This window comes from Stegastes partitus, unplaced genomic scaffold, assembly GCF_000690725.1.
Source record: "Stegastes partitus isolate 25-593 unplaced genomic scaffold, Stegastes_partitus-1.0.2 Scaffold1597, whole genome shotgun sequence".
Taxonomy (NCBI): domain Eukaryota; kingdom Metazoa; phylum Chordata; class Actinopteri; family Pomacentridae; genus Stegastes; species Stegastes partitus.
The window spans coordinates 132,274-157,127 of record NW_007579328.1 but is presented as its reverse complement, the minus strand read 5'-3'; the positions used below and the strand labels follow the sequence as shown (position 1 = coordinate 157,127).

At 42.3% G+C, this 24,854-nt stretch overlaps 3 protein-coding genes across 4 annotated transcripts; 2 read left to right on the top strand and 1 right to left on the bottom strand.

Annotated features, from left to right (window-relative positions):
• Window positions 1-1,212: 1,212 nt before the first annotated feature.
• LOC103371502 (kelch-like protein 7) lies at window positions 1,213-6,696 on the top strand. The gene is made up of 12 exons (XM_008300851.1): window positions 1,213-1,341; window positions 1,445-1,547; window positions 1,881-1,974; window positions 2,148-2,272; window positions 2,353-2,528; window positions 2,811-2,985; window positions 3,712-3,854; window positions 3,993-4,233; window positions 4,914-5,115; window positions 5,537-5,634; window positions 5,749-5,932; window positions 6,360-6,696. The coding sequence occupies exons 1-12, from the start codon at window positions 1,213-1,215 to the stop codon at window positions 6,523-6,525; spliced, it is 1,836 nt and encodes a 611-aa protein (XP_008299073.1). The 3' UTR covers window positions 6,526-6,696.
• A 6-nt stretch (window positions 6,697-6,702) lies between these two features.
• aste1b (asteroid homolog 1b) lies at window positions 6,703-11,498 on the bottom strand. Its single transcript, XM_008300852.1, has 7 exons — window positions 11,294-11,498; window positions 10,737-10,987; window positions 9,823-10,089; window positions 8,633-9,681; window positions 8,268-8,499; window positions 7,966-8,158; window positions 6,703-7,557 (listed from the first exon to the last, which is right to left on the bottom strand). Exons 2-7 carry the CDS (start codon window positions 10,972-10,974, stop codon window positions 7,245-7,247), a joined length of 2,292 nt encoding a protein of 763 aa, XP_008299074.1. The 5' UTR covers window positions 10,975-10,987; window positions 11,294-11,498; the 3' UTR covers window positions 6,703-7,244.
• A 73-nt stretch (window positions 11,499-11,571) lies between these two features.
• Window positions 11,572-21,098, top strand: smarcc1b (SWI/SNF related BAF chromatin remodeling complex subunit C1b). Of its 2 annotated transcripts, XM_008300850.1 has the most exons (28): window positions 11,572-11,816; window positions 12,124-12,243; window positions 12,336-12,421; window positions 12,544-12,625; window positions 12,717-12,809; window positions 12,964-13,033; window positions 13,121-13,190; window positions 13,283-13,358; window positions 13,869-13,994; window positions 14,315-14,397; window positions 14,510-14,616; window positions 14,745-14,804; window positions 14,903-14,931; window positions 15,671-15,786; window positions 15,890-15,961; window positions 16,046-16,159; window positions 16,448-16,601; window positions 16,710-16,820; window positions 17,136-17,195; window positions 17,354-17,612; window positions 17,725-17,796; window positions 17,890-17,936; window positions 18,042-18,150; window positions 18,240-18,382; window positions 19,966-20,100; window positions 20,304-20,436; window positions 20,603-20,680; window positions 20,764-21,098. In XM_008300850.1, the coding sequence occupies exons 1-28, from the start codon at window positions 11,640-11,642 to the stop codon at window positions 20,829-20,831; spliced, it is 2,850 nt and encodes a 949-aa protein (XP_008299072.1). In that variant the 5' UTR covers window positions 11,572-11,639; the 3' UTR covers window positions 20,832-21,098. The 2 variants fall into 2 exon arrangements, with proteins under 2 accessions (XP_008299072.1, XP_008299071.1); XM_008300849.1 differs by having other exon boundaries at window positions 16,448-16,820.
• The last annotated feature ends 3,756 nt before the right edge of the window (window positions 21,099-24,854 follow it).

Here is a 24,854-nt window from a genome sequence, read left to right as displayed (position 1 = left end):
CCAAATAGTTTGAAGGCATCTTAGTGTATGTAAACTTCTGACTTTAAAGAAAGTAGTAAAACAAATTCTCTAAAAATAGCTCTTCGCTCTTCTGGCATTTAGCAAATAAAAATAATTTCGGTAATCCTAACTGACCTAAAACAGGAAAAGTTTAGTCTGATTTAATGTCAGGCAGTGAGAGAAAAAAAAAAAGGGTTATGCCTTTTTATACAGTTTAAGCCCGAGAGCCCCACTCTCGGGCTTTACACAAAGAAATAGTGTGAAACAATGCACTCATCATGAAAGAATGTAGTGATGTTGTACATCAAATTAAACAGTAGAACCTGGGCTACAAGAATATATAAGCCATTTTACATGCCCCAAACACAACTCAAACACCAACTAAATTAATTATCAAATATGAACATCGATATAGCACCACCACGTCAACCCACTCGCCACATTTCTGGCTCTTAGAGAAATTTATAAATGAGACTAACCTTTTCCTGTTTTAGGTCAGTTTGGATTACCAAAATTATTTAGATTTGCTAAATGCCAGAATAATGAGAGAAATTTTTAAAAACGTTTTTTAAAGTCAGAAGTTGACATTCACCAAGACTATCCATCCATCCATTATATGTACAGTCGTCCTCAAATGTATTCATACCCTTCCATTAAAGAAAAGGCAAAATTCACAATAGTCACTCAAATAACGAGAAACTGAAAAAATAAAAATATAAAAACAATCGGTTAAACTGTCTTTTATTTCTCGAAAACACTGATTCAAGAAGTCTCGAAGAAAACGGAAGTCATTCATACCACCGGTTAGTCGCCGGTCCAGCCTGAGTGGGGGGCAACAAGCCGCCATCGCTGCAGCTACTCTGCCACACCAAAGAAGAAGACGGAGGAGGAGGAGGAGGAGAAGCGGGCGAGAACCGTAGAAGAAGAAAAACATCACAACCTAAGCTCCAGTGAGTTGTAGCTTACTATAAACCATAAACTAGCACGTTTTGTCACTATTTCAACACCCGACAGCATTTTTTTTAAGTTCACTGTCTTCACGGGGAAGCTGCCGTTTATCCGTCATCTTTTGAAGTCATACATTAGCATCAACAGCAATAAGCGACAACAAAGGGGCTGCAGCTGCTGCTAGCACTGCGCTACAACTGTTGTTTATTTTTTTAATTTATTTATTTTTACTCTAAGCGAACATATAGTGTTAATTAGCCTGACATGACAGGAATGGCTTCTCCAGAGAAGGCGTCAACCACCAAGAAAAAGGGCGACAGAAAGGGTGCCAACAAAGAGGAGTACAGGCAGCTGTCCAGCATTATGGGAGTGATGAACAACTTGAGAAAACAGGTGTGTGCAAAAGAAAAAGCCAGAGGACGAGACTCTGTGTCTGTAACAGATATTTGCATACTGTCTACGTGTGGTTATCTGTAAGTGTGTGTTTTTATTTCAGGGTACACTCTGTGATGTGACCCTGGTGGTTCAGGGGAAACACTTCTCAGCCCACAGAGTAGTTCTAGCTGCTGCCAGCCACTTCTTCAGCCTCATGTTCACCAGTAAGTGAGACACAAACACATACAAAATGCGCCGACCTTTAGGACCACCATTGTGTGAAAACTGCCTCTCCTGCAACAGTGTGATTTCTAATTGTACCTCATATGTTATAAATGGAGGTAGTAGATGCAGAAATACCTCAAAATGTTTGATTATGGCGAGGATATTGTACCAAAACTACTAATTTGTTACAGTGAAATCACAATTAAGTTTGCAGTTTTCCCCTACCTGCCACACAAAGATGTTGCTCACTGAAAATACTTACATCTGTTATCATGTTGTTGGTGTGTTTTTATTTTTCAATAATGTTATTCTGTTTTTTTTCTCACTTCCAGCCAGAATGATGGAGTCAATGTCCCATGAGGTGGAGCTCAGGAGTGCCGAGCCTGAGATCATTGAGTTGTTAATTGAATTTATTTACACAGCACGGTAAGAATCTTGCCTCAGGTGTAACCTACAAGCATGGTCATTATGATGCAGTTTTAAGTTTACATACAAAGCTGGCCTGATTTTGCGAAGCAGGTCCTTTTTGAGAGAATTGTATTGTTGTTTTTTCATGCAAAATAAGCCTTGCATTCTGTGTTTGTGTGTGTGTGCGCCAGAATCTCAGTGAACAGCAGTAATGTCCTGTCGTTGCTGGATGCAGCCAACCAGTACCAGATTGAGCCTGTGAAGAAGATGTGTGTGGAGTTTCTTAAAGGACAGGTTGATGCAACAAACTGCCTCGGTAACAACTGAAATACAAACACAGGCCTGCCAATTGTGTCGTTTATTATATTCACTGATTTCTTTTGTGTCCTCCTGCAGGTATTTCATCCCTTGCAGACTGTATGGACTGTCCAGAGCTGAAGGCGGCAGCAGAGGACTTTGTCCAGCTCCACTTCACTGAAGTCTACAAACTGGATGAATTCCTGCAACTGGACGTTACGCAGCTCACTCGCATACTGCACCAGGACAAACTCACCGTCCGTGCTGAGGCCCAGGTACAGATGTCCTTTGACTATATGGTTCATTTCAGTTGTGCTATTATTTTTAAGTACATGCTTAAGAATAGAAACCAGTGGTATTTTAGAGACACACAAATTTGGGAAAGTCACAAAATAAGTCCCCAACATTTTTTTTGTAAAGTAGATGTGCCACTTATTAATTGATAAACACTTCTTTTCAAAACCTAGATCACCATATTAATAGTGTTCATCACATCAAGACATACCCGCCTGCAACTTGTACATTTCCACATGTTTTGTTGTTGTATTTGTGTTCAGATTTACGATGCTGCCGTGCGCTGGTTGAAGTACGATGTGTGTAACAGACAGCAGTACATGGTGGAGGTGTTGGGGTGCGTTCGTTTTCCTCTGGTCTCCAAAACTTTCCTCTCCAAGACTGTGCAGGCTGAGCCTCTCATCCAGGACAACCCAGAGTGCCTCAAGATGGTTATCGGTGAGTCGGAAGAGAGAGAAGCTGACACACAAATGCACAAAATCTAGTTTACACAATATGGAAAGCCTTTTTGACATTTATTCAGTGGGGAGGATGTCGATTTTGACATGTTGAAATGGTATAACTCGCAAATCTCTAATGAAACAAGCTCTTGTTCTCTACAAACTCCTTGGTAATGAGGTCTTTCTCTTTGATGGCATTCTGTTTCAATCTTATCCACCACAACAAGTAGAATTAATTCTTCAAACAAAGATAATGATGTTTGAGATATCTGAAACTATTCGCTACACTTCCACTACATCCTTCTGGTGCTGTGAAGTTTGTTGGTAGTTATACTATTTTAGCTGATCTGGGTGAAAAGTCCTGTGATTGTCAAACAGCTCTTTCCCAGAATAGATTTTCAAAAGCCTAAAAACAAACCTAAGAGGAGGTACAGAAGTCTAGTTTCCTCTTTGACTAGTTGAATTATAAAATGCTGAGGGTTGGTCTGGAATTTTGGATGCCAAAGAAGACTGCCTCCCTCTTTAACCAAAATTGCTTTTAGGTACAAGTACTACAAGGACATGTTGGCTATGAATTCCAACTAGTCAGAAAGAAAAAGTTGATATCTACATTGATATTACTGCTGCTGATTTGGTATTTAAAGTACTCGCTATGCATGTGGTGTAATGACATAATGAGCTGACATTTTTAGCAAAACAAATACATCCTGTGCTTTTCTCTAAGGTGGGATGCGCTACCACCTGCTGTCCCTGGAGGATCGGGAGGACCTTGGAGAGAGCAGCCGACCGCGACGCAAGAAGCACGACTACCGCATTGCTCTGTTTGGAGGCTCACAGCCTCAGTCCTGTCGCTACTTCAACCCCAAGGTACCAGGCTGCACATGAAAAAAATGTTCTCAAGGGGGCATTGTTAGATTATATGTTGGACACACACATAACAGATTTGTGTATCGTTAGGTCTATTCTAATCATATTGGTAAAGTGTCAGCGTGGCTTTCCCTGTAGGATTCCAGCTGGACAGACATTCGCTGCCCCTTTGAAAAGCGCCGGGACGCCACGGCCGTCTTTTGGGACAATGTGGTCTACATCTTGGGTGGCTCGCAGCTCTTCCCCATCAAGCGCATGGACTGCTACAACGTTCTGAAAGACAGCTGGTACTCTAAGCTTGGTCCGCCCACACCTCGCGACAGCCTGGCTGCCTGCGCTTCCCAGGGCAAGATCTACACATCTGGGGGGTCGGAAGTGGGTGAGCGTTGGAGGGGGGGGAGAACATGAAATATGAAATGTAGTTTCTTTACATATCTACCAAGTGGGTTGCGAACAGTGAGGTGCTAATATGGAATAGATACGTTTCATATTTTGTGTAGGTTGTATTACATTATTATTATTATTACTATCTCTTTTGTCACAGTCTTTGCTGGTGTTCTTTTTGTGCCTCAGCCGAGTGCAATCCATGCACGTGAGGCATCAGTCACTGAAGTCATTAATTCTGTTCATATACTAAGAACCTTCCTGAGGATTCGTGCAGATCCCAGCATGCTGACCTTTTGGGTCTCTGTTACTGTAGCTCTCTCTGATACTTTCTTGATGTTTTCTACCGTCCGCTTCTTTATTTTTCCCTCAACTCCAGGGGTCACGTTGGTATTCATCTGCCACATTCTCTGTATTTCTAGTTCTAGATCTTTGTACTTGTACTTCTTTTTCTATTTGTTTTAGTGCAATGTTTCTGTCTAATGGAATAGTCATATCAAGCAGTTTGCAGGTAGAATTCACTGAATCTTTAATGATGATGTCCGCTCTGTTCGCTGCTATAGTTCTATCAGTATTGACTGGCATGTGCCACATGACGTTGTTGTTGTTATTATATGCTCACTGACCTCTGGAAGCATCTAATCATTGTATTAAGTTCTGTCCGTGTGTCTACAGGTAGCTCAGCCCTGGACCTTTTCGAATGCTATGACACAAGGACAGAGTCATGGCAGGTCAAAACCAGCATGCTGATGGCCCGCTTCAGCCACGGTTCAGTGGAGGCCAATGGGCTCATTTACGTTTGTGGAGGAACGGTGGGCAACAACATCTCTGGGAGGGTCCTCAACAACTGTGAGGTCTATGATCCCAACACACAACAGTGAGTCACAGAATCGTACACCTGTGTACGTGTCACTTAGCGCTCATGATCCTGAGACTGTATAGTATGTATGGATGTAATAGTGTTGCATTAGGGCCTTACTATTTACATCAAAGTGTGCAGAAATTGTCCTGCTTTTTTCGTGCTTCATCTGTATCCAGCTGCTGTAACATGTAAATTTCCCCAGTGCTGGATCAATAAAGTTTTATCTTAACTTATAAACAATAGTTTTTCTTGACTAAAACAGCTTATTTCCAAAGGTATCAAGAAAATATCATCTTCTTCTTAGTTGAACATCAACAAAGTGTTTATTTTAACTAACAGGTTTTAAAAGGCATCAAAAATGTCCCCACAAAGGAACACATAATGTTTTTCTACACTGCAGCATTTACCTGCTATTCTCTACTTTTTACCTTTTCAGATGGAGGGAGCTGTGTGGGATGAGAGAGGCCAGGAAGAACCACGGGTTGGTGGTTGTCAACAACAGGATCTATGCTGTTGGAGGGCAGGGGGCACTGGGTAATAAAACTGACATCACAGTGGAGAAGAAATAGTGCTGTAATAACATAGCAGCAATATGGCAGTCACAATCGTGTACTAGAACAATGCAGTTTTTTTGTGTGATTGTTCTAGGTGGGCTGGATTCAGTGGAATACTATGACATTGCTACTAATGAGTGGTGCGTCGCGTCGCCGATGCCATGGCGAGGCATAACGGTGAAGTGTGCAGCGGTCGGAGATGTCATCTACGTGCTGGCAGGGTTTCAAGGGGTGGGGCGGCTCGGACACGTCTTAGAGTATTACACGGAAACTGACAGGTTGGTGTATGAACGAATTGCTAAAATAAATGTATTTAAGAAAAAGATGTTGGAGATATCTTTGCCACTGATGTGTAGACCTGTCATTAAACAGACCACTGCCCTCATATCAATGCTGTGTGTCTGGTGAATTCTATTGCACAAGTAAGGTGTTACTACCGAGGCATTTCCACCAGTTGCACCTGCAGGGTCATCACTTGGGATCTCTGTTGACTGACTCAGTTCTCCAGAGCATCTCCTAGCAACAGGGCAGATTTAAAATGCAGACGTCTCCCCGCTATTACATCTACAGCTGCCCTTATAGGGGTCTTAACCCCCAAGAACCACAGCAATGTGTCCTTATAAACACACTATAAAACCATTCTTCTACACAAATAAATAGTGCCTTGTTTAAATGCTGAATCTACGAGTTTTCTTCTCTTCTCAGGTGGGTGACGTGCAGCAAAGTGCGAGCTTTTCCCGTCACCAGCTGCCTGATCTGCGTCGTCGACACATGCGGAGTCAACGAAGACGAAGACATGGAGCTCATAGACTCTCAGCCACACGCTGCGTCCGCTGCCTCTTCATCCGCCTCGACCTCATCGTCCTCATAGGACAAGAGACAGATTTTATATACATGTTTATAGATTAAGTTGTGATGTTTTGTTGACAGTCCTGACCGTGAGCTGGTTTATGCTCTGTAACTTTGTGCTGTGCCTTTAAGGATAAACGTTTTATTCTCAGCTATATGTGGTTACAAGTAAAACAAAAATATAGCAGAATAAGACGAGTTTGATTTGCATTTTTTTTACATATGGAAAGAAGAGCAAACAGTACATTTGTGTATATTAAGGCATCTGCAGTAAAAAAAGGCATAAGATTTCAGAAATTGCTTAAGTTGACAGTAGCTGCCATACAACTTTGTGGTCCACAGACATGATCTCTACATTCATTGTTTTTAAATATTTTTCTGACATATTTGATAAAACTGAAGCTGAAGATGGTTGCATCGATAACAGTGTGAGTAATTTGATACAAGCGGTTATAAATCTGTAAAAATATGGTTAGAGTTTGCTTTGAGAAGACTGATCTAGTGTCGACATCACATGCTTTAAGGTGGCAACAAAAACTGGAACGGAATATCGTTTTCGCTTATGTAGGTTAAAATACTGCAATACACAGTGGTAAACATCATAAGTTGTAATTCTTCACTTAAAAATGACTACTTGTAGCAATTCCTGAGCGTGTTTTATAAACCGCTGATATGCCCTCCCTCATTTGGCCCCTAGCAAGTGTTTCATGTTGATCTGTTCATTTTTCTCCTCCCTTCCCATCAGTCGTCATCATCGTACTCTTCCTCGCTCATAAGGAGAGAAAACCTGTTGTTCATCTCGTCGTCTCTCCCCCCAGCCTGAGCTCCTCTTCCACCTCCCCCTCTTCCTCTCCTTCCTCGGCCTCGGCCTCTGCCTCTCTTCCTCCCTGACGCTGCAGACGAGGGATTGGCTTTAGTGCTGCACTTCCTAACAGCATCCAGCAGGGAGGAGTAGAGCTGCACAGCAAAGGATCCCCCAGACAGCAGGGACTCTGCAGCTCGGCCCCCTTTCAGACTCCTGACGAGGCCGTGAACCAAAGTACCACTGAACAACCTGAGAGGCACAAGGAGGAGGAAGGGAACAACCAAATTATATACTTGCATATATTTTCAGATTTGTCTACTCTGGGTCCACCTCAAAAAGTACCTGAGGTGACCGATCATTGAAAACTGCATGCTGAATGGTATGTATAAATATAAATCTAAGCTTTGTTATCTCATTTTTGTTATTTTTAACAACAAGCAGAAAATTATATCTCCCTCTGTTGTATCGGGGTGGCAGGAGAGATCTCAAAATCTCTGCAAATGTAAATGCAGATCGAGATACGTGACAAAAGCAATAATTTGTCAGTTCCCAATTAGCAGTTACATCTCTACTTTTCATTAACCTTATGAGATGGGTAAATGGATGAGAAATGAAAAAAAGTGCACCCATCTGTTCTCTTCTATACCCTTTTCTTACCATGACAGGTTGGGCTCAGGCAGCGGAAGCAGCAATAGCTGATTGAGACACAGTGCACTCCAGAGGCAGGCCTGCCATTGGCTGAAACTGTGAGCAGCTCCGAGATTCACGCCCTGTCTCTCCCCTGGTCTCACACGTTGCCGATTCAGCCCCTCCAACACCTTGCGCTCTGCAGCCCAGTTTATTTGTGGAACTGAGATGTTGGACAGAAAGAAACGGCTCTTAGATTATTAGAGTGAAACAACTAATTGCCTTGTTATAGGGTGCATTTTTAACAGAATGAGAGATGCAGCACAACTAACCATGGTGCTGGTGCTGAGTAGCTCCAGGCTGATGTTTCAAGAACAGCTCTCCATAAACTATGCTGAGCACCAAAGCCTGCAGCTGGAGCTGTGAGGGTGTTGGTACGGCCTCCCGCAGCCAGAATCCTGTCACCGCTACAGCCAGCTGCAGGTGGAGAGGAACAGGAGCCAGGGCAGAGTCCTTCACCCCCAAGACTTCAAACAGGACATTTAGTCGCACTGCCACAGGAGCCTAGATGAAGTGATGAGTCAACATGGGAAAACTGTAATTAGATCATGTGGACTATGTCTTAAAAAAAACAAAACAAAAAAAAAAACCTATATACCCTAACCAACAAAGACTGTCAATACCGAAGAACGTTTACCTGACCAAGTCCATCCAGATGTAGATGGTTTCTGGGGGGATGTGCCTCTATTTGGATTTTCTTCAAGTTCAGGTCCACACGATCATACTCTTCCACATAAATGGGAGTGCTGCTGCTGCTGCTCTGAGCCTGCACTGTAGCTGCACCAGCTGCTTGTTCTGTGCTAAATGCTACATTTACACCCTGCTGTGCAGGTACAATGTGGCCCTGACCCCTGCCTCCACTCCCCCTTCCTCCTCGCCCTCTTCCACCTCTCATTCCCTGTCTGACGTTTTCTTGCACCCTCATACCCTGCGTTTGAACTTCATCTTGCAGTCCCTTCACTACCTGTGCTCCTCCACCTCTTCCTTGAGTTATGTTGTCTTGGGGTCTCTGCAGTAAAATCCCATACAACGCCTGTCGTATGGCTCTAGAACTACAGTGGCTGCTGGCTAGCTTACTGTTCTCCACCTGTGGCGACAGAAGGACCCTTTGCATCACAAAAGCATCGACCACCGAGGGATGCAACAGTCCCTGCATTGCAGCCAGTGACAAGCACTCTGGCAGCTGTGCGAGCCTAGAGGTCTGCCCTCCTGGAACTGCCTTAACTCCGGAGAACCAGCGAGCCAGTGAGCTTCGACCCTTGATGTGGTACTCCTGCATGCCTGCCCACAGCTGGGAACTGAGCCCACCCTTCTGTCCTCTCTTGCCCCTACCACTGTCCTCCCCCATTAGTTTGCTCACTTCGTCTAGTGCCATTGCCACACTTGAAAAAGTCGACAGCCAAAGGAGGATTCCCTCGACACGCGACATGGGCGCTCCACCTTTTCTCCTGCCACCACCTCCCCCCACTGCACTAAAATCTACCAGAGCAAGGAGTGTTTCAGCCTCCTTTGGAACACCATAGTCATTACCAGTCAGCACAGCACATAAGGGTAGCAACTCATGGTTCATGCCCCCAAACAAGCGACACAGACTGTTTGTGGTGTAGCACCGAGCTGAGATGTAGCGGTGAGAGGCTTTACCATTTAGGTTGGTCCAATGGAAAAAACGCAATGGGAGGTAACCACCTAAGATGAGAGAACGCAAGACATAACCAGTATGTGAAACAACTACAAAATAAAGCAAGATATTGTCACTACCAGTTATTACAAATGACCATTTGGATTCTGGTTAAAGCACAGAGAGAAAAACCCTTTCACTACCCTCACCTGGAAGGTCAAAGATATAAAAGTCACTGTCATTGGTCAGCACTGGGCAGTTCCACTGGTGTGCCAAACATGCAATCTCCCAGTCAGCCTCAGCTGAACACTGGGCCAGGGGGACTCCTTGCTCAAGAAGGACCTGAATGAAGACATTTCTTGTGAGGATAGGGAGAACCGAGCCATTGCGACCATGAGAGAGATTGCCTGCCTCCTTTATCTTGGACTGCAAGCGCTGCCGCAGAGTGGAAAACTTCTTGTCACTGGGGTCAATCCCTTTGAATAATAATAAGAAAAAGACAGAAATAAAATGTTTGTAGGTTTTACAAATGCAGACAAAGTTACATTTGATTAGATTCACATCTTTTTTTCTTTTGCTTTAATTCTGTTTATTGTATTGTAATTCATTTGTGAAACACTTGTCTACTTTTGCCAGAATTAATAATATTTATATTCTCTGAGTTCATTTGGGTTGAAGTTTTGCAAAGATTGAAATTAAAAAAATTACACAAAAAACCATGAGGAGGGAAACACGAAAAAAAAGAGAGTTTTTGATGACCTATCATTAAAATATTTCACATAGGTTAAAATCAGTAGGTTATTACATAGCTAGACGAACAACATGAACAGGGAGTAAGAAAGATAAAGAATTCTGAAGATGCTCTGCAGGACTAAATAGCAAATTGAAGAAATAACTACCAAAACCAAGTTAGGACCCCTGAAACTGAAGAGATTAAATGACTGGTTGAGTTAACCTGTTAATAGTTTTGAAAATAACACATGAAACCTCTAAGTATTCCCCTCTTTGAATTGCATGCCGTGTATGAAAACACTGAGACAGATTAATATCACACACTGAAAGAAGTTGAGGAGATGACGGGGTGCAACACTTTCAGTAAGTCGCAACTCTAGAGCATCCTTACCTCCATCCAGAACCACATATGGCTGGATGTTACAGGTTGCCAGAGCAGAGAAGAACTGGGTGAGCAGGCAAGCGAATTCAGAATAGTCTCCGCCATGCTGCTGTTCCAACCCGCTGTTAAAGTAGAGGCGGTAATACAGACTGCAGCCATCAATCACCAGGCGACTGTCCCTGAACTTCACATCTTGGAAGAAGTATTTGTTCCCCTCCACATAGGTGGTCAGACCCTGGACACCCATGGGACCTCAGGGCCTAGAAGGACATGAAGTGAGAGGATGAATGAGGTTCACAGTGGTGCCATGTGGGTGGTGCTGACGCTTAGATGCCACGCAGTGCAGTTTGCAGACATCCAGTAATAGCATAAATGCCAGTTATAGCTAACTGAGTAGACAGTCAGCTGCTCGAGTGTTTGTTTTTCCTAAACAGACACTGAGACTGTTGGTTGGAAAATTGTGACACAATAGAAATGACTGCGGCAGAACAACTCGTATGACGTGATTGAAACTGTATATTAAGAACATATTTTAAACAGACATTTGATAGGTAGGTTATACTGACCAATATCACTGCGCTTCCACGCTGTTTACATCTGTCTTGCGCAGTTACTTCCTTGTAATGTTTCACTTCAACAAAAGGTAATGGCCAGTGACAAACGTGTTTATTTTGTTGTCCATAAGATAACGTCTTTCTTATTTTTAACATATACTAATGAATTTTTCAAAACAAACACTAGAAACAAAAAAAAAGATCCTAAACCACTAACAACCGGTAAACACTGACAGGAAGCCTCTCATGCCGAATTGCGACAGTCCCGTTGTGTCTCGCGAGAGAACACGAGAACGCAAACGCTAGCGACCGCGCTAGCCAGTTTTGTTCTCCCGTTTGAAATTTATCTCGTTTTGTTATGGCTACAATGTCCGGAGGCGCTAATCTCGGGGTTCCCGGGACAAGCCAAGCCAGCTCCGGAATACTCGCACACCGGAAGAAAGACAGCAGCCCGTCCGCTAGGTTCTGGGAGAGTCCGGATACTTTAGCCCAGCTGGATGTGGTGCGGCAGTGGATGGGGAAGCACTACAAAAAGGTAGTTAGCTGACGAGGAAGCTAGGCAACACGCTAGCCGCCCCCTGCTAGCAAGCTCAGTGGCTAACACTGTAAACAAACCTCTCAGGCTGCATAACTTTTACATTAGCCATTAAGCTAGGTGTGATGAAGTTACAGAGCTGTGCCTATGTGAAGTAGGAATACAAAAAAAATGAAATGCAAATGTAGCTCAGACACACTATAAATACAGCTGCTAAGTTGGGGAGACTGTCGGTAAAATGATTATTATAAGACATGAAGAGTAAACATGCTCCTCATATACCTTTTACAATGTGTGTCCCTGTCAGTATGTGTTGGTGGATGCCCCGTCCTGTCAGGCTTTGGCTGCAGTCACCCTACAACTTCTCCAGTTTCAAGAGGATGCCTTTGGTCGACAAGCTACCAACCCTGCACTTACCAAACTGCCCGTGAGTCTGTCTTTTACTGTTTCCGAAACCTTAACAACATCCTTTAAATAGAGAAAAGGTGAAATGGTGCTGATTTGGTCATTGCTCTACAGGCACAATGCTTCCTGGACTTGCGACCCGGGGGTGGACTCTGTCACATTCTTGGCACTGCTTACAAATTCAAAGTCGAACAGGGCTGGTGGGTAGTCAATCTCCTGTGCCTTTACCATTTCATATTGGTGTCCCTCACAAAGCTGTGCTGCATTTGCCGATGCCTCCTCATAACTGTGCCCTCTTTATTCCCTTCTGACCTTCACACAGGCGAAGGTTTGACCTGCAGAATCCATCAAGAACTGAGAGGAATGTGGAGATGTTTGGTACGATTGAAAAAGCACTGATCCAGGTAACAAAAACACTCAGACACACATACACACCAAGGACTTGCTATTCATTGATTTGTACATTAATTTTTTTATTTATTTTTTTGTCAACAGAACAACTGTATGTCAGTGCCTGTGGTATATCTGGACCCTGCACTGGATCAGGAGCTGGTTAGCAGACTGACTGGTATCATCACCAAACACCAGGTAAAGCGCTGCAGATGAGAAAAACGAGTGGATGGAGGGTTTAGCATTGTGTAAAAGGAGAATATGTTGAGAGCTTCGAGTGGAAAAGAGCGAGAATAACTAACCAGAGTGTAGCTTTTTCAGTGCTGCTCAGTCACAGTTTTTCCTTCCACAGGGTACCCTCACTGAGGACAAAACGCTTGCCAGTCATCACATCTACACCTCACCACCTTCTACAGAGGAGGGTCAGTAAAAGTTTAAGCGTGTGATTGCTCACTTTATATTACCTAATACTAACTTATTAACTTTTTTGTATGCTTATCTGTTTTCAGATGAGTGGATGCGTCCTGTCATGCGGAAAGACAAGCATGTCTTAGTACATTGGGGAATGCACCCTGATAGGTAATACACGAGCAAACCCTCATAAACACACACGGACAGCACAGACACAACTTTAATTACTTGACCATGAAATGTCTTTTGTCTTTTAACAGTTACGATAGCTGGCTGTCCTCAGGTGACGTTGAAGGAGAGGTTGAAGAGCTGCCGCATCCAGAGAGGCCATGGAGGGTTAGTATGGCAACACATATACACATAAAGGAAACTCCTATAGTTCTACCACTTTATATACCTAATGATATGGCGCAGCTTTCTTTATTCACTATATAAAACTCTACATCAACATTTTGTAGTTCCGAACATTAAATTATATTGAATCAAATGTGGTGTCATAAAATTAATTTTATAGCTCACTGGGAGTCACTTAACGAAAGAGCATAGCTGTTTTTTTAAATTGGCTCTCCGTTAGATACAGAATGGTGGTCAGCAGGGACAGAATTTTGGAACAGGAACCAGACCACAGGCTCTATAAATAATGGAGGATTTTATATAATATCATCTAAAAAATTCAACAAGTAACTTGACAGCTAGTTGCAGCCTATTCCTTTATCTGCCTAAGCCAATTTATACTGGCATTCGCTGATGTGGTGTGTGTTCCTTTTCGACACTTGATGAGATACACTAGTGTTCATTGCCTATTAATATTCATTTTGTTTGTGTGTGTGTGTGTGTGTGTTCCAGGTCCATGCTGGTTGGGTTCTGGATACGGATGTTTTCAATGAATGGATGAATGAGGAAGACTACTGTGTGGATGAGAGGAATGTACCGGTCATCCTCCGTCAGCGTATTCACCTCCAAGATGACCAGGTTTGTGTGAAACTGTGCATGATCTGTAATGCTTATCTAAGGAATGAGGTTCTCTATTATTAATACACAGCTAAATATCATCATTTATTTAAGCCACAGAAAGCAAATGTGAACCTTGAAATACTTTTTTAATGAAATGTCTTGTCTTTTGTTTTGAGAGTTAAAACCTGCGTTGATTGCTTTTCCATTTTAAACAACGACTTCCCTCAGTGATGAAACGCGGCTGTCCTCTTCATCAAAGTTGCAAATGCTGCTTTTGTCACGATAGCTTCGACTCCTTTTTTTTAGTTTTTTTCATCTGCCTTGACTTTTTGTTACAGGACTCAAAGTCCACCCCCTCCAAAAAGAGAAGACGTTCCCCCTCTCCTCCCACCTCTGAAGGCAGGAAGAAAGGAAAGAAGGGGTAAGAAATAACTGTTTCCTCCAATCAGGGTTATACTTTTGGGTTTGGCATCACAATGTAAGGCTGCAGAATTGATTTTTGCTTGTCTCTATGTGTGTGTGTGTGTACACAGGAGAAGGCGTGGACAACAGGAGGAAGAACCCGAAGAGGACCTGACCAAAGACATGGAAGACCCGACTCCTGTTCCGAACATGGAGGAGGTCATACTACCCAAGAATGGTAAAACGTTTGAAGATATGGTCTATAAGTCACAAGAAATGTAAAAAAAAAATGATGTATACATTTGCTTAGATATGTTACTTTCCTTCTCTAAGTTGTGTGTTGTATTTTTTACCCTGTCTGTGTAGTCAATCTGAAGAAAGACAGTGAAAATACTCCAGTGAAAGGAGGGACCATGGCTGACCTAGGTATGTTTGTAAGAATTGCAAAGATGATATGTAGATGGTCTCTTGTTTCTATGTCTGCACCTGGATTTTTCATTCTGTTATCGTTGTTTCTTCTCTAGATGAACAAGAGGATGATTTCCCAGGAAGGGTAAATCTGTCATTTTTCTCAGTTACAATGTACCAAATTGCAGGAGAGTTGGGTTGTCAGAAACAACTGCACAATCATTTGATTATTTGTTCCAATTACAATTAAATGAACATGCGATGCTGACATTTAAAATGCATGCTCTGTTTGTACATAACTCCTTTCATAGAAAACAGCCCATGTAGAAAAATCACTTGGTTTCAACTTGGGTAACTCTTGTATGGGACTTAATCTTAGATTTCACTCCTTTCAAAGTATTTTTTTTGTCACACACCTGTCTGGGATGCATCCACTGCAGTAACTGAGTAAGGAGACTAGAGGCTTCTCTGTGCACAGCTGGCTAGCTAGGTGTTTATGAAGCATCAGGAAGTTGTACCATATATCGATAAGATGTTGAACATGTGAGGCATTTTGGGTGCAATTTTATTTATTTTTTGCCTCTAGGAGATGCACCAAATTCCAGTTTCAAAAATCCTTATTTTAGGTACTAATTTGATGCAAATATTTGTACATTAGCAGCAATGCAGCACAACGTAGAAGTGAAAGCAGTGCTCTGCATCTTTTTTAAATGTCAAAGTGCCATAAACACGTTTCGTCCCTAAAATCAATGAATAATCATGACAAATAATCGCTCTATCAATTTTGATTAAATAATCATGACTATTATTTTAGTGATAATTGTGCAGCCTCAGTTGTTTATGTCATGAGTTATTAACGTTACTGTGTGTGAATGTGTTTGTAGGAAGATGAGGAGGGACGAGGAGAGAACCCACGCCTGTCAGAAGGAGAGGACAATATCACAGAACAGACTCATCATATTATAATACCAAGTTACACTTCGTGGTTCAATTACAACAGGTAAAAAAATACACACCTTTGTCTTGACATTGTGCGCTGAAGTGCATACATTCATCATAAGTTCAGCTTAACCCTAAAAAACCTCCTCATTCATTTTATCCAGCATTCACTCGATAGAGAAACGTGCACTTCCTGAATTCTTCAATGGAAAGAACAAATCTAAATCTCCTGAAATGTGAGTACTGCTGACATTCAGACATTACCATAAACTTGGATGAAGAAGAATGCCCCTCAGTTTGATTTTCTTTGTACATTGCAGCTACTTGGCGTATCGTAACTTCATGATCGACACGTACCGGCTCAACCCCCAGGAGTACCTCAGTTCAACGTCCTGTAGACGCAACCTCACTGGAGACGTTTGTGCTGTTATGAGGTATAACTTAACGTGTGGGTGTTTGCTGCCATGCAGTGTCTGCAGTGTCTGCTAAATTGGGTGTAGTATGTAGGCGTTCAGCTGCGTGAATGTGTTAGCAAATTAAATCTGTTCATGCTGTGAAGCAGCATGCGGTATATGGTGTAGTTAATGGATCCACAATTCTAAAGCAAGTTTAATTACAACATGCTGATTTGTCACTGTATTTACATTTTTAAAATACATGTAGGCAGTTTTGGCTGCAACGTAGTGCAATTAATATGAACAAGAAATATTCTTTGTGTCCAGGGTTCATGCGTTTTTGGAGCAGTGGGGTTTGATTAACTACCAAGTGGATGCAGAGAGCAGACCCCTCCCCATGGGACCGCCACCCACCCCCCATTTCAACGTGCTGGCTGACACACCATCTGGGCTGGCCCCCCTGCAACACAAACCCCTACAGGTTTGTGTTTTGCAAAAATATGCAAGACACCAGCTCAGCACAGGCAGATTTGAAACCCAGTTTGTGTCACCTCCTGATATACTCTCCCGCTCCCACTCAATCTTGCAGGTGTCGGCCTCACAGCACATGTTGTATTTCCCAGAAAAGAGCAGAGAGAAACCCTCAGACTGCCAGAACTTCGGTCTGCGCACTGACATCTACGCGAGGAAACACCCCAAGGTCTCACACAGTAACAGCTCACAAATACAGAAAACAACATCTATTTGCGGATGATGTACGGTGTACCACAAAGAGGTCAAACGATCACAAAATGGGCCTTCAAAGAGACGTCCTTGTACAATATCTGGCAGAACAGACGTGATTATTTTTCTAGCTGCTTTAACTAATTTTTAAATGATTTTGCACATTTACTCAATTTTACATGTACTTATTTATATTGTATATTAACTATTTACTCTTTGCAGATCTTATTACTATAACTATTACTACTACTACTAACTAACACTACTACTACTGTCATGACATCCTTACCAGACTAAAGGAGCCAGTGCAGGAAGGGAATGGGCAGAGCAGGAGACACTCTTGCTCTTGGAGGTAAGACAATAACTCGTGCTTTTGGCTTTCTGTCACAGCCTTCCACATGACTCACTGCATTCCTAAACAGGAAAACATTTATTTTTAATTCATGAGATCTTTTACATAAGCCCTGCTCCTCTGTGACTCTCTTTGACTCTTTCGTGTGCCTCTCTTAGGCCTTAGAGGTTTACAGAGACGACTGGAACAAAGTATCAGAGCACGTGGGCTCCAGAACGCAGGATGAATGTATCCTCCACTTCCTTCGTCTGCCGATAGAAGACCCGTACCTGGAAGACTCTTCCGCCTCTCTGGGTCCGCTGGCCTATCAGCCTGTGCCTTTTAGCCAATCAGAGAACCCTGTCATGAGCACTGTGGCCTTCCTGGCGTCTGTGGTGGATCCACGCGTGGCATCAGCTGCAGCTAAGGCCGCACTGGGTGAGAATAAAATGTGTTTTTGTCAAGTCTAAGTTAAAGTATAGCTCTGAGATTGTACAGTGTATCTCCAAAGTAAGAAATATGTATGGAAACTGGTCGTGTTTGTGTTCAGAGGAGTTTTCCCGAGTGCAAGAGGAATCAGTGGACAAAGCCTCTGAAATGTCCAACCAGCCAGAAAAAACAGGTAAGACTAAGATACATATACACATAATTCTACACAATTCTGTTTCACTGTTTGTAATGTTTCCCATTGTTCTTTTCTTCCACTGTCTTATAGAATCAATGGATGCAGAAAAACTGGAGGCAAATTCCAACCCCCATCAGGTAAGGCACCAATAAGAGCTTAAAGAGTTTGTGTTGTATGTGCTGCTGATTCATGCTGCTTAACTTGAGTTTGTGTTTGTGCGTGTACATTTGGATCTGTTTCAGGGACCTGTAAGGGCAGATGGGTTGAAGGTGGAACCAAGTGGGCCAAAAGTGGAGGGAGAACGAGTCAAAAGAGAACATGCTGAAAACATACTTGCTGAGGACAGAGATGGTACGTTAATACGGACGGTACAGTAGATATGCATGTGTGTGTTTGTGTGCACAGACAGCTGCATTAACGCAACTCTTTCTGTCGTCTAGGAAGGGGAGATGACGATGAGAGCATCGGCCGGCGGGAGGGAGACGGAGATGAGGGGGGGAGAGGGATGGAGATGGAGCTGGTGGAGGGCAGCGTTGCCACGGCAGCAGCAGCTGCTCTGGCCTCAGCTGCCACAAAGGCCAAGGTAAAGCCCGCCCTCCCAATTACAAATGGACCAATGACACGAACATAAAGTGAAGAAATGCTTGTCAGTTTAAATAGAGGCTTTTTTCAGTTGTGTTTCAGGTCTCCTAGCAACCAAAGCAGACCGTATTTCAGAGACCACTTGGCCACTACACTGATGTGTACAAATAAATGACATCAATTATGCAACATATACAATATTAATCTGTGGGGCTGGAGATGATTCCATTTAGTAAACAGTTATACATGTCAGTGATTCATGTTCTGTTTTTAACTAGAAACAAACAGACACATGTGCAATAAATCTGCCCTCAGTAGTTTTACGTATAATGGAGAACATATTGTGTGTGGCTACTAGAGGGGAATTTGTAAGCTTTAATGTGCTGATAGGCAAATTGTGTTATCTTTAGGCAAAACCGGGGTAGTTATCTCCCCTGATTCCCAGTGTTTGGTGCTAAGCTAAGCTTATCTTCTGCTAGATGGAAGACAGCTATATGAGGGCGATGGATCTTCTCATTGAAAGAACCGCTGTTGTGAAAATATTTTTTTTTACCTTGCTGACATGTCCATATGGTGTTTTTTATATGCCGGATGACACATCATGAGTGAAATACGCAGTCGTCCCTGTGGCTGAGCATTTCCACCTTTTAAAAAAGAAAAAAAAGTTTCCTTCTGCCTTTATTTGTCAGAGCAGTTGCCAGAGACAGGTAAGGGGGAAGCAGAGTGGGGAAAGACCTGCAGCAAATGGCCTTGGTCAGGTCAGGAGTCGATCCCACGACTGCAGCTTCGGGGACTATAGCCCCTGTTTGTGGGTCGTTGTCTTATCTGGTTGAGCTACTGGGGCGCCCTCATTTCCATCTTTTAAACTTCACTCTACGATTTGCAGTCTCAAAAACATAGACTTTTGGAGTTGTGTAACAAACCTAAAGAATCTTGCGGGGGACTTTCCATATATGTCTTTGTCCTAAAAATTAGTTTCTGTTTCAACCATGTACAGCTGAAGTACCTGAATATTGCAACTTGCCATTATGTAGTAGTTTCCAGCTGAATTGTTTGTGAGCTGGTGTGCTCGAGCTGCAAAGAGTGATGAGGTGTGAGTGGAGAGAAAGGTAGGGACGTCATAGATTTGCACTTTTTAGAGGAAGCAACAGTGTAGAGTTACGTCTAAATATAATTGTAAGGCAGTTTTTTAAGGCTTTTATCAGTTACTGGGGAAGGAAAGCAAATACTATCCATGTATGCCACGACAAAGTAACTCAGTTCGATCTGAGGTGTCACTGCAACTCTCTGCTTTCGTTGTGTCTCTTTGTCTACTGTTCTCGCCCACAGTCATGGCCAGCTGCTGTGATAAAGACGGTTCTAGCAGTAATATAAACCTGTGGCAGTGTTTTCTCCTCTCGTATCTTATATTTCACTGTCTTCCTCACTGTTTTACTCCTTTATATAACTTCTTCTGCTTTTTTTCCCTTTTTTTTTAATGCTTAGGCGTCACACTTCCCAGTCTTTTACTCATTTATGGTGTTGTGTTTCTTCTAATTTGATCCTCTCCTAATTAGCACCATCTTTTTGCCTCTGTATTTGCAGCACTTGGCGGCAGTAGAAGAGAGGAAGATCAAGTCCCTGGTGGCTCTGCTGGTAGAGACCCAGATGAAGAAGTTGGAGATCAAGCTGAGACACTTTGAAGAGCTGGAGACCATCATGGACCGCGAGAAAGAGGCTGTGAGTGAATTAATATCTGCTGTAGCTCTAACCAAGGATGATGAAAGTTATTACTACAGCTTCTCTCCTCGCTCATTTAATTTCCTTTATTGCTTGCGATGAAATTCCACTTTCCTGGTCCTTTCTGCAGGGTTTATGTCCAGAACAAGTCCAGCTCATATCAGTTACACTTCATATCTGTGTTGTATGTGTGTCTCATGCAGCTGGAGCAGCAGCGGCAACAGCTCTTGTCAGAGAGACAGACTTTTCATACAGAGCAGCTGAAGCAGGCGGAGATAAAGGTTCGCCAGCAGAGGGAGCAGCAAGGCCAGCCGGGTTACACAATGCAGCGTTCAGGTCTGGACTCACAACTCAAACGTCCACTTTGAAATGGCACAAATCAGGTTTCTATAGCACAGACACATATCCTCACAGGAAAGTGCATCTAGTGTCGCCAGACTTGTAACCTGTATATCACTGTTTGATTTTGTACATTACATTTTAGTCCTTCCTTCTTCTTCAGGCCAGTCCATGTCCATGCCAGTTCTAGGAAATGCCCAAACGATGGCCCCTCGACACCCTGGAGCTCCCAATGGCATGTGTGAGTATTCTCTACTGTTGTCATATGTTTGATACGCCGTTACTAGTTTGCTCTGACACAAACTTCTTGCGTTTCTGTTTCAGACCCGTCCTCACAGCCCGACGGCATAGCAGCAGCTCAGACTGGTCCTCCATCGTCCAGCCACAGCTGAACTGACCAGAAAACACAACAACAACACAACCACTGGCATAAATGTTCAGGAACAAGCGCTTGAAAAAAAAAAAAAAAATGAAGTCTGTAACTCTTCGGTAGTCGCAAGTTTTTAGAATGAAAACTTCACAGTCGCATACAGCCGATGTGTGTTTGGTCAACAGCTCAGTCCGTCTCATATCTGTGAATTATTTGTGCTCTGGCGTCAGAGTTGAGAAATCTGAAGATTGAACTCGACTCATTAAAGTTGCTTTTTTATCAAACAAAATGTTGTTTTATCTTCTGTCAAAGTTCAGCAGGGTTTATTGTTTACTTGTGTTACTCAACATAAATCTGATCACATGGCCTCATTTATCATAAATCACTGAAGTTTTAAGGTGAACACAACTTTGAACACAACAACTCGGGATAATCTAAAAACGCTATATGTTTATAGCGTGTCTACCAGTTTTCATTACGTCCACTTTGTTTCTGACAAAATAGGTTTGAGATGTCAAGTGGGTCTGTGTATTACAATACCCATAATCCTCAGCAAAGCCAAAGGCAGGGGGTGCAAAACACCAGCTGGATTCTGTCAGTCCTGACACAGATTTAGCTGCAGGTAGTGTTTTTATTGCCCTCTTTCCCCTTAATGAGTCAGGTGACAGGATTTTAGATGTAATGATTTCTTGCTGAAATACACTTTTGACTTGTTATCAAAAAAACAAACATTATGTTATGTAAAGTGTTAATCGTTTGGACTTGGTGATGATCCAAGCTACGATAAGCTCATACTGTGAGTCAGCCAACATTTTCTGTGGGAATATTTGCTGCTGGAACTGATTTCATACACACACAAAAAATGCTGTTTTTACTGAAAAACTCTATATTTGTGTTTTTATCTCTTTCTCGCCTTCTGAGGTGGGTGGAGGTGTGAAGTACTGTACTGCACTGTAGCTACTGTAAACCTCATCAAACCACACCCGCAGTCCTGATGTAGCAGATTATCTAAAGGTCTGACTGTCAGTGACTTAATATGAATCTTAATAGATTATTACACAGGATGTTTTGCCCAGAACTGTGACTTTAATTATCGCTCGTGTAGGTATGAACATTTAAAATAATGTTTTGTTTTAATGTTAATTACACTGGAGGAGATTTATACTACATTCATCACTTTAAAGCAACAGATGTTTGCAGTCCAATGTATTGGAGTTTTTTTAGGGGTGTGATATAAAATGAGGAAGCTGAGGTGGAGAAACCTTACCTGAGTAGGAAAGATTTTAAACTCCACCATCTTCTGGTGGCTTTTTAAAGTTATTTTTACTTGTGAAGAGTAGAAATTTTGAGGTCTCTGTTGCCACTAAATGCAACTTTGGACCTCAGTGCCCCAGGATACATATTGCATATAAACATTGGGGCTGCAAGATGGCTTGGTGGTTAGCATCGTTGCCTGGCAGCAAGAAGGTTGCCAGTTCGCGTCCTGGTGGGGGCACCGGGATCTTTCTGCGTGGAGTTTGCATGTTCTCCGGCTTCCTCCCACACAGTCCAAAAACATGTTGAGGTTAATTGGTGATTCTAAATTGTCCGTAGGTGTGAATGTGAGTGTGCTTGGTTGTCTGTCTCTAAGTGTAGCCCTGTGATAGACTGGTGACCTGTCCAGGGTGTCCCCTGAGTCAGCTAGGATAGACTCCTTTTTTTATGTAGCTGAATTGAACAGGTCTGGTCAGCAGATTTAAACTCGGCGGCAGACTGATAAGTTGGCGAGAATCCATGTGAAATAGAAGCTGAATCATGAAAAGAAAGCACAGATCACCTGTATAGCATTTTAATAGGGTTCCCCTTTAAACAACCGGGAACAGTGCAAATGATCAGGGCCTTAAAACCAGGTAGGTTAAGAAAGAATTTATGATGCAGTGTGGATTGTGCCAAAATGTTGCCCCAAATTAGTGTTTCAAAAAAAAAAATCTAATATTTGGATCAGTTTAGATGTTAATTTAATTTTTCCTGCTAGAACATATTCAGCACCCACAGACTTTTAAACTACTACACAGAAGTAATTGTCCCTCAGAGCAAAAGATGATGCAGCAGTTTCTTTAATCACATCAGAACTGCACAGTCAACATGTTTTTTTTTGTTTGTTTTTTAAAGTTCTCCTCATCAAACTGTGTGCATTGTTGTGTGGGACGTGGTGCAGATGTTTGCTGTGTAGGAAAATACTACAACATTTCATCAACAAGGCAAGACAATGAGACATAAACTGACATTGTTCTAATTTCTGTAATTGTAGTTTATTTTGAAAATCAAATCTTGACAAGTCATTTAACAGAGTTTTAAATCTTCCAATACAAAATCAGAGCTTATCTATTTAAGTCAAACTCAAAAAGTCATCATTTGAAGAGTCGGGACATGTACCGCAGCATCCACTTCTCATGTCTTATTTGCCTTTTTTCGTTTCCTTTCCCTGACCCATCACCATTGTCATAGCAGTGACCATGAGTTTCGCAAAAAGTCTGAGTCCCGCCACCGTCGTCATGTGCAGTCTGAACAAGCAAATGATGTTCAGCGCGATTATTGCAATAATCATCTTGCTGAGGTTTCTGGAAAACAAACAAAAACAGGAACATTTGATAAACAAAGATACGTTTTAGAAGATATTAAAATTTTTTGCATATATATATATATTTTAGTCTAGCGTTATAAACCTCTCAGTTTATTATCACATCAGCTGGGTCAGTGAGATGTTGCGGCAGTCGAGGGGAGCAAATATGGACTCACGCTGAAGAAAAGTCTTTGCTCCACATGTAGCCTCCAATAATAAACAGTGAGATTATTACAGTCAGGACTTCTGGTTGAAAGATTCCAGTTATTGCCTCTACTGCTTTAAACGCCACGAAGCCACTAGTAACAACCTTGTCTTCCCTGAGAAATAAACACATTTTTAAAGTTAAAAAACAAAACTATTTCCCACAATGTGGGAAAAAAAACATGCAAACATTTCAGATTTACATACAGAGAATGTACTCACTTCCCCATCATCTTCACGAAGGCCTCTGGTTCGTCTCAGCAGGTTTTGAGCTCTAATTTTCAGTTCTGTAAACGTACGACGTATCTGTCAGAGTTAAGCTCAACAACACTTTACAAAACACTCACGTGCAAACCGAGGTGAATTATGGCACCTTTGGCTTTCCGTACCCACAGTCCACGTCAGTCATAACCACTGTTTATTTTCTTGAGATGACCGTTCCTGATGACGACCGATCAGCCCAAAACACTTTCGTTACTGATCACTTCAACACTTTCGTGTCCCCTCATGTAATGATACTGTGGAGTTGCTTCTGTAGTTCCTCTTTACTTCTGCATTATGTCCCCGTTACCTCTTTCTCTCATCCCAGTTTAATGGCGCAGGGTTGAGCCTCATCTTTTGTTTAATTGTGCAACATCTCAAATCCAATTCCAAACAAATCCATTTACCTTTAGAGTAAAATAGGGAAACTGTCAGTCTCTTACCTTTAGGGGTGAAGCTGCTTGCAGGTGGTGTGCAGAGAAGGAGATAAAATGAGGAAATTAGTTTGCAGCCTAAACAGCGCAATTTTATTTAATGTCAACTCTAAAGGCACAAAAAAATACTTGCCATACCCATGAAAAAAATGCAACAACAGAAAAGAAAAGCAGTAAAAGAAGAAAAGACATCCTGCGTCTCTACATCCTGCTGTGGAGACCACAGAAAACTGAGACCACCCCCCAAATACGGTGCATAACACTAACACACAGCTCTGGCTGTGACTGTAGGAAACGCATGAAGCGTTGTGTTGACATATGCTGTAAACTGAGCTACACAAATAAAATAAAATTGAGTTGAATTGAACAATACACCGTCTCAGAACAAACTGTTTCTTCAAAAAAGGATTCATAGATTTCAGTTTCAATATGCGTAAATACTTCTTTTTTTTTTTTAAACCAGTGATGCTTTGTGGGGCAAGATACATGCAGTATAGTGGAGGGAAAGAAACTCCTCTATTACAGAACATAGGACGCCTCAGAA

What these genes read in the sequence shown, in the direction of transcription:
- LOC103371502 (XM_008300851.1), top strand. Translation starts at nt 1,213, where the DNA reads ATGACAGGAATGGCTTCTCCAGAGAAGGCGTCAACCACCAAGAAAAAG. An exon ending in CTTCAGCCTCATGTTCACCA is followed by an intron (nt 1,548 to 1,880) that starts GTAAGTGAGACA and finishes TCTCACTTCCAG; the next exon opens with CCAGAATGATGGAGTCAATG. An exon ending in TATTACACGGAAACTGACAG is followed by an intron (nt 5,933 to 6,359) that starts GTTGGTGTATGA and finishes TTCTCTTCTCAG; the next exon opens with GTGGGTGACGTGCAGCAAAG.
- aste1b (XM_008300852.1), bottom strand. Translation starts at nt 10,974, where the DNA reads ATGGGTGTCCAGGGTCTGACCACCTATGTGGAGGGGAACAAATACTTC. An exon ending in TTATATCTTTGACCTTCCAG is followed by an intron (nt 9,682 to 9,822) that starts GTGAGGGTAGTG and finishes CTCTCATCTTAG; the next exon opens with GTGGTTACCTCCCATTGCGT. An exon ending in CCTGAGCCCAACCTGTCATG is followed by an intron (nt 7,558 to 7,965) that starts GTAAGAAAAGGG and finishes TGTGCCTCTCAG; the next exon opens with GTTGTTCAGTGGTACTTTGG.
- smarcc1b (XM_008300849.1), top strand. Translation starts at nt 11,640, where the DNA reads ATGGCTACAATGTCCGGAGGCGCTAATCTCGGGGTTCCCGGGACAAGC. An exon ending in AGGGACCATGGCTGACCTAG is followed by an intron (nt 14,805 to 14,902) that starts GTATGTTTGTAA and finishes TTTCTTCTCTAG; the next exon opens with ATGAACAAGAGGATGATTTC. An exon ending in TTACACAATGCAGCGTTCAG is followed by an intron (nt 20,437 to 20,602) that starts GTCTGGACTCAC and finishes CTTCTTCTTCAG; the next exon opens with GCCAGTCCATGTCCATGCCA.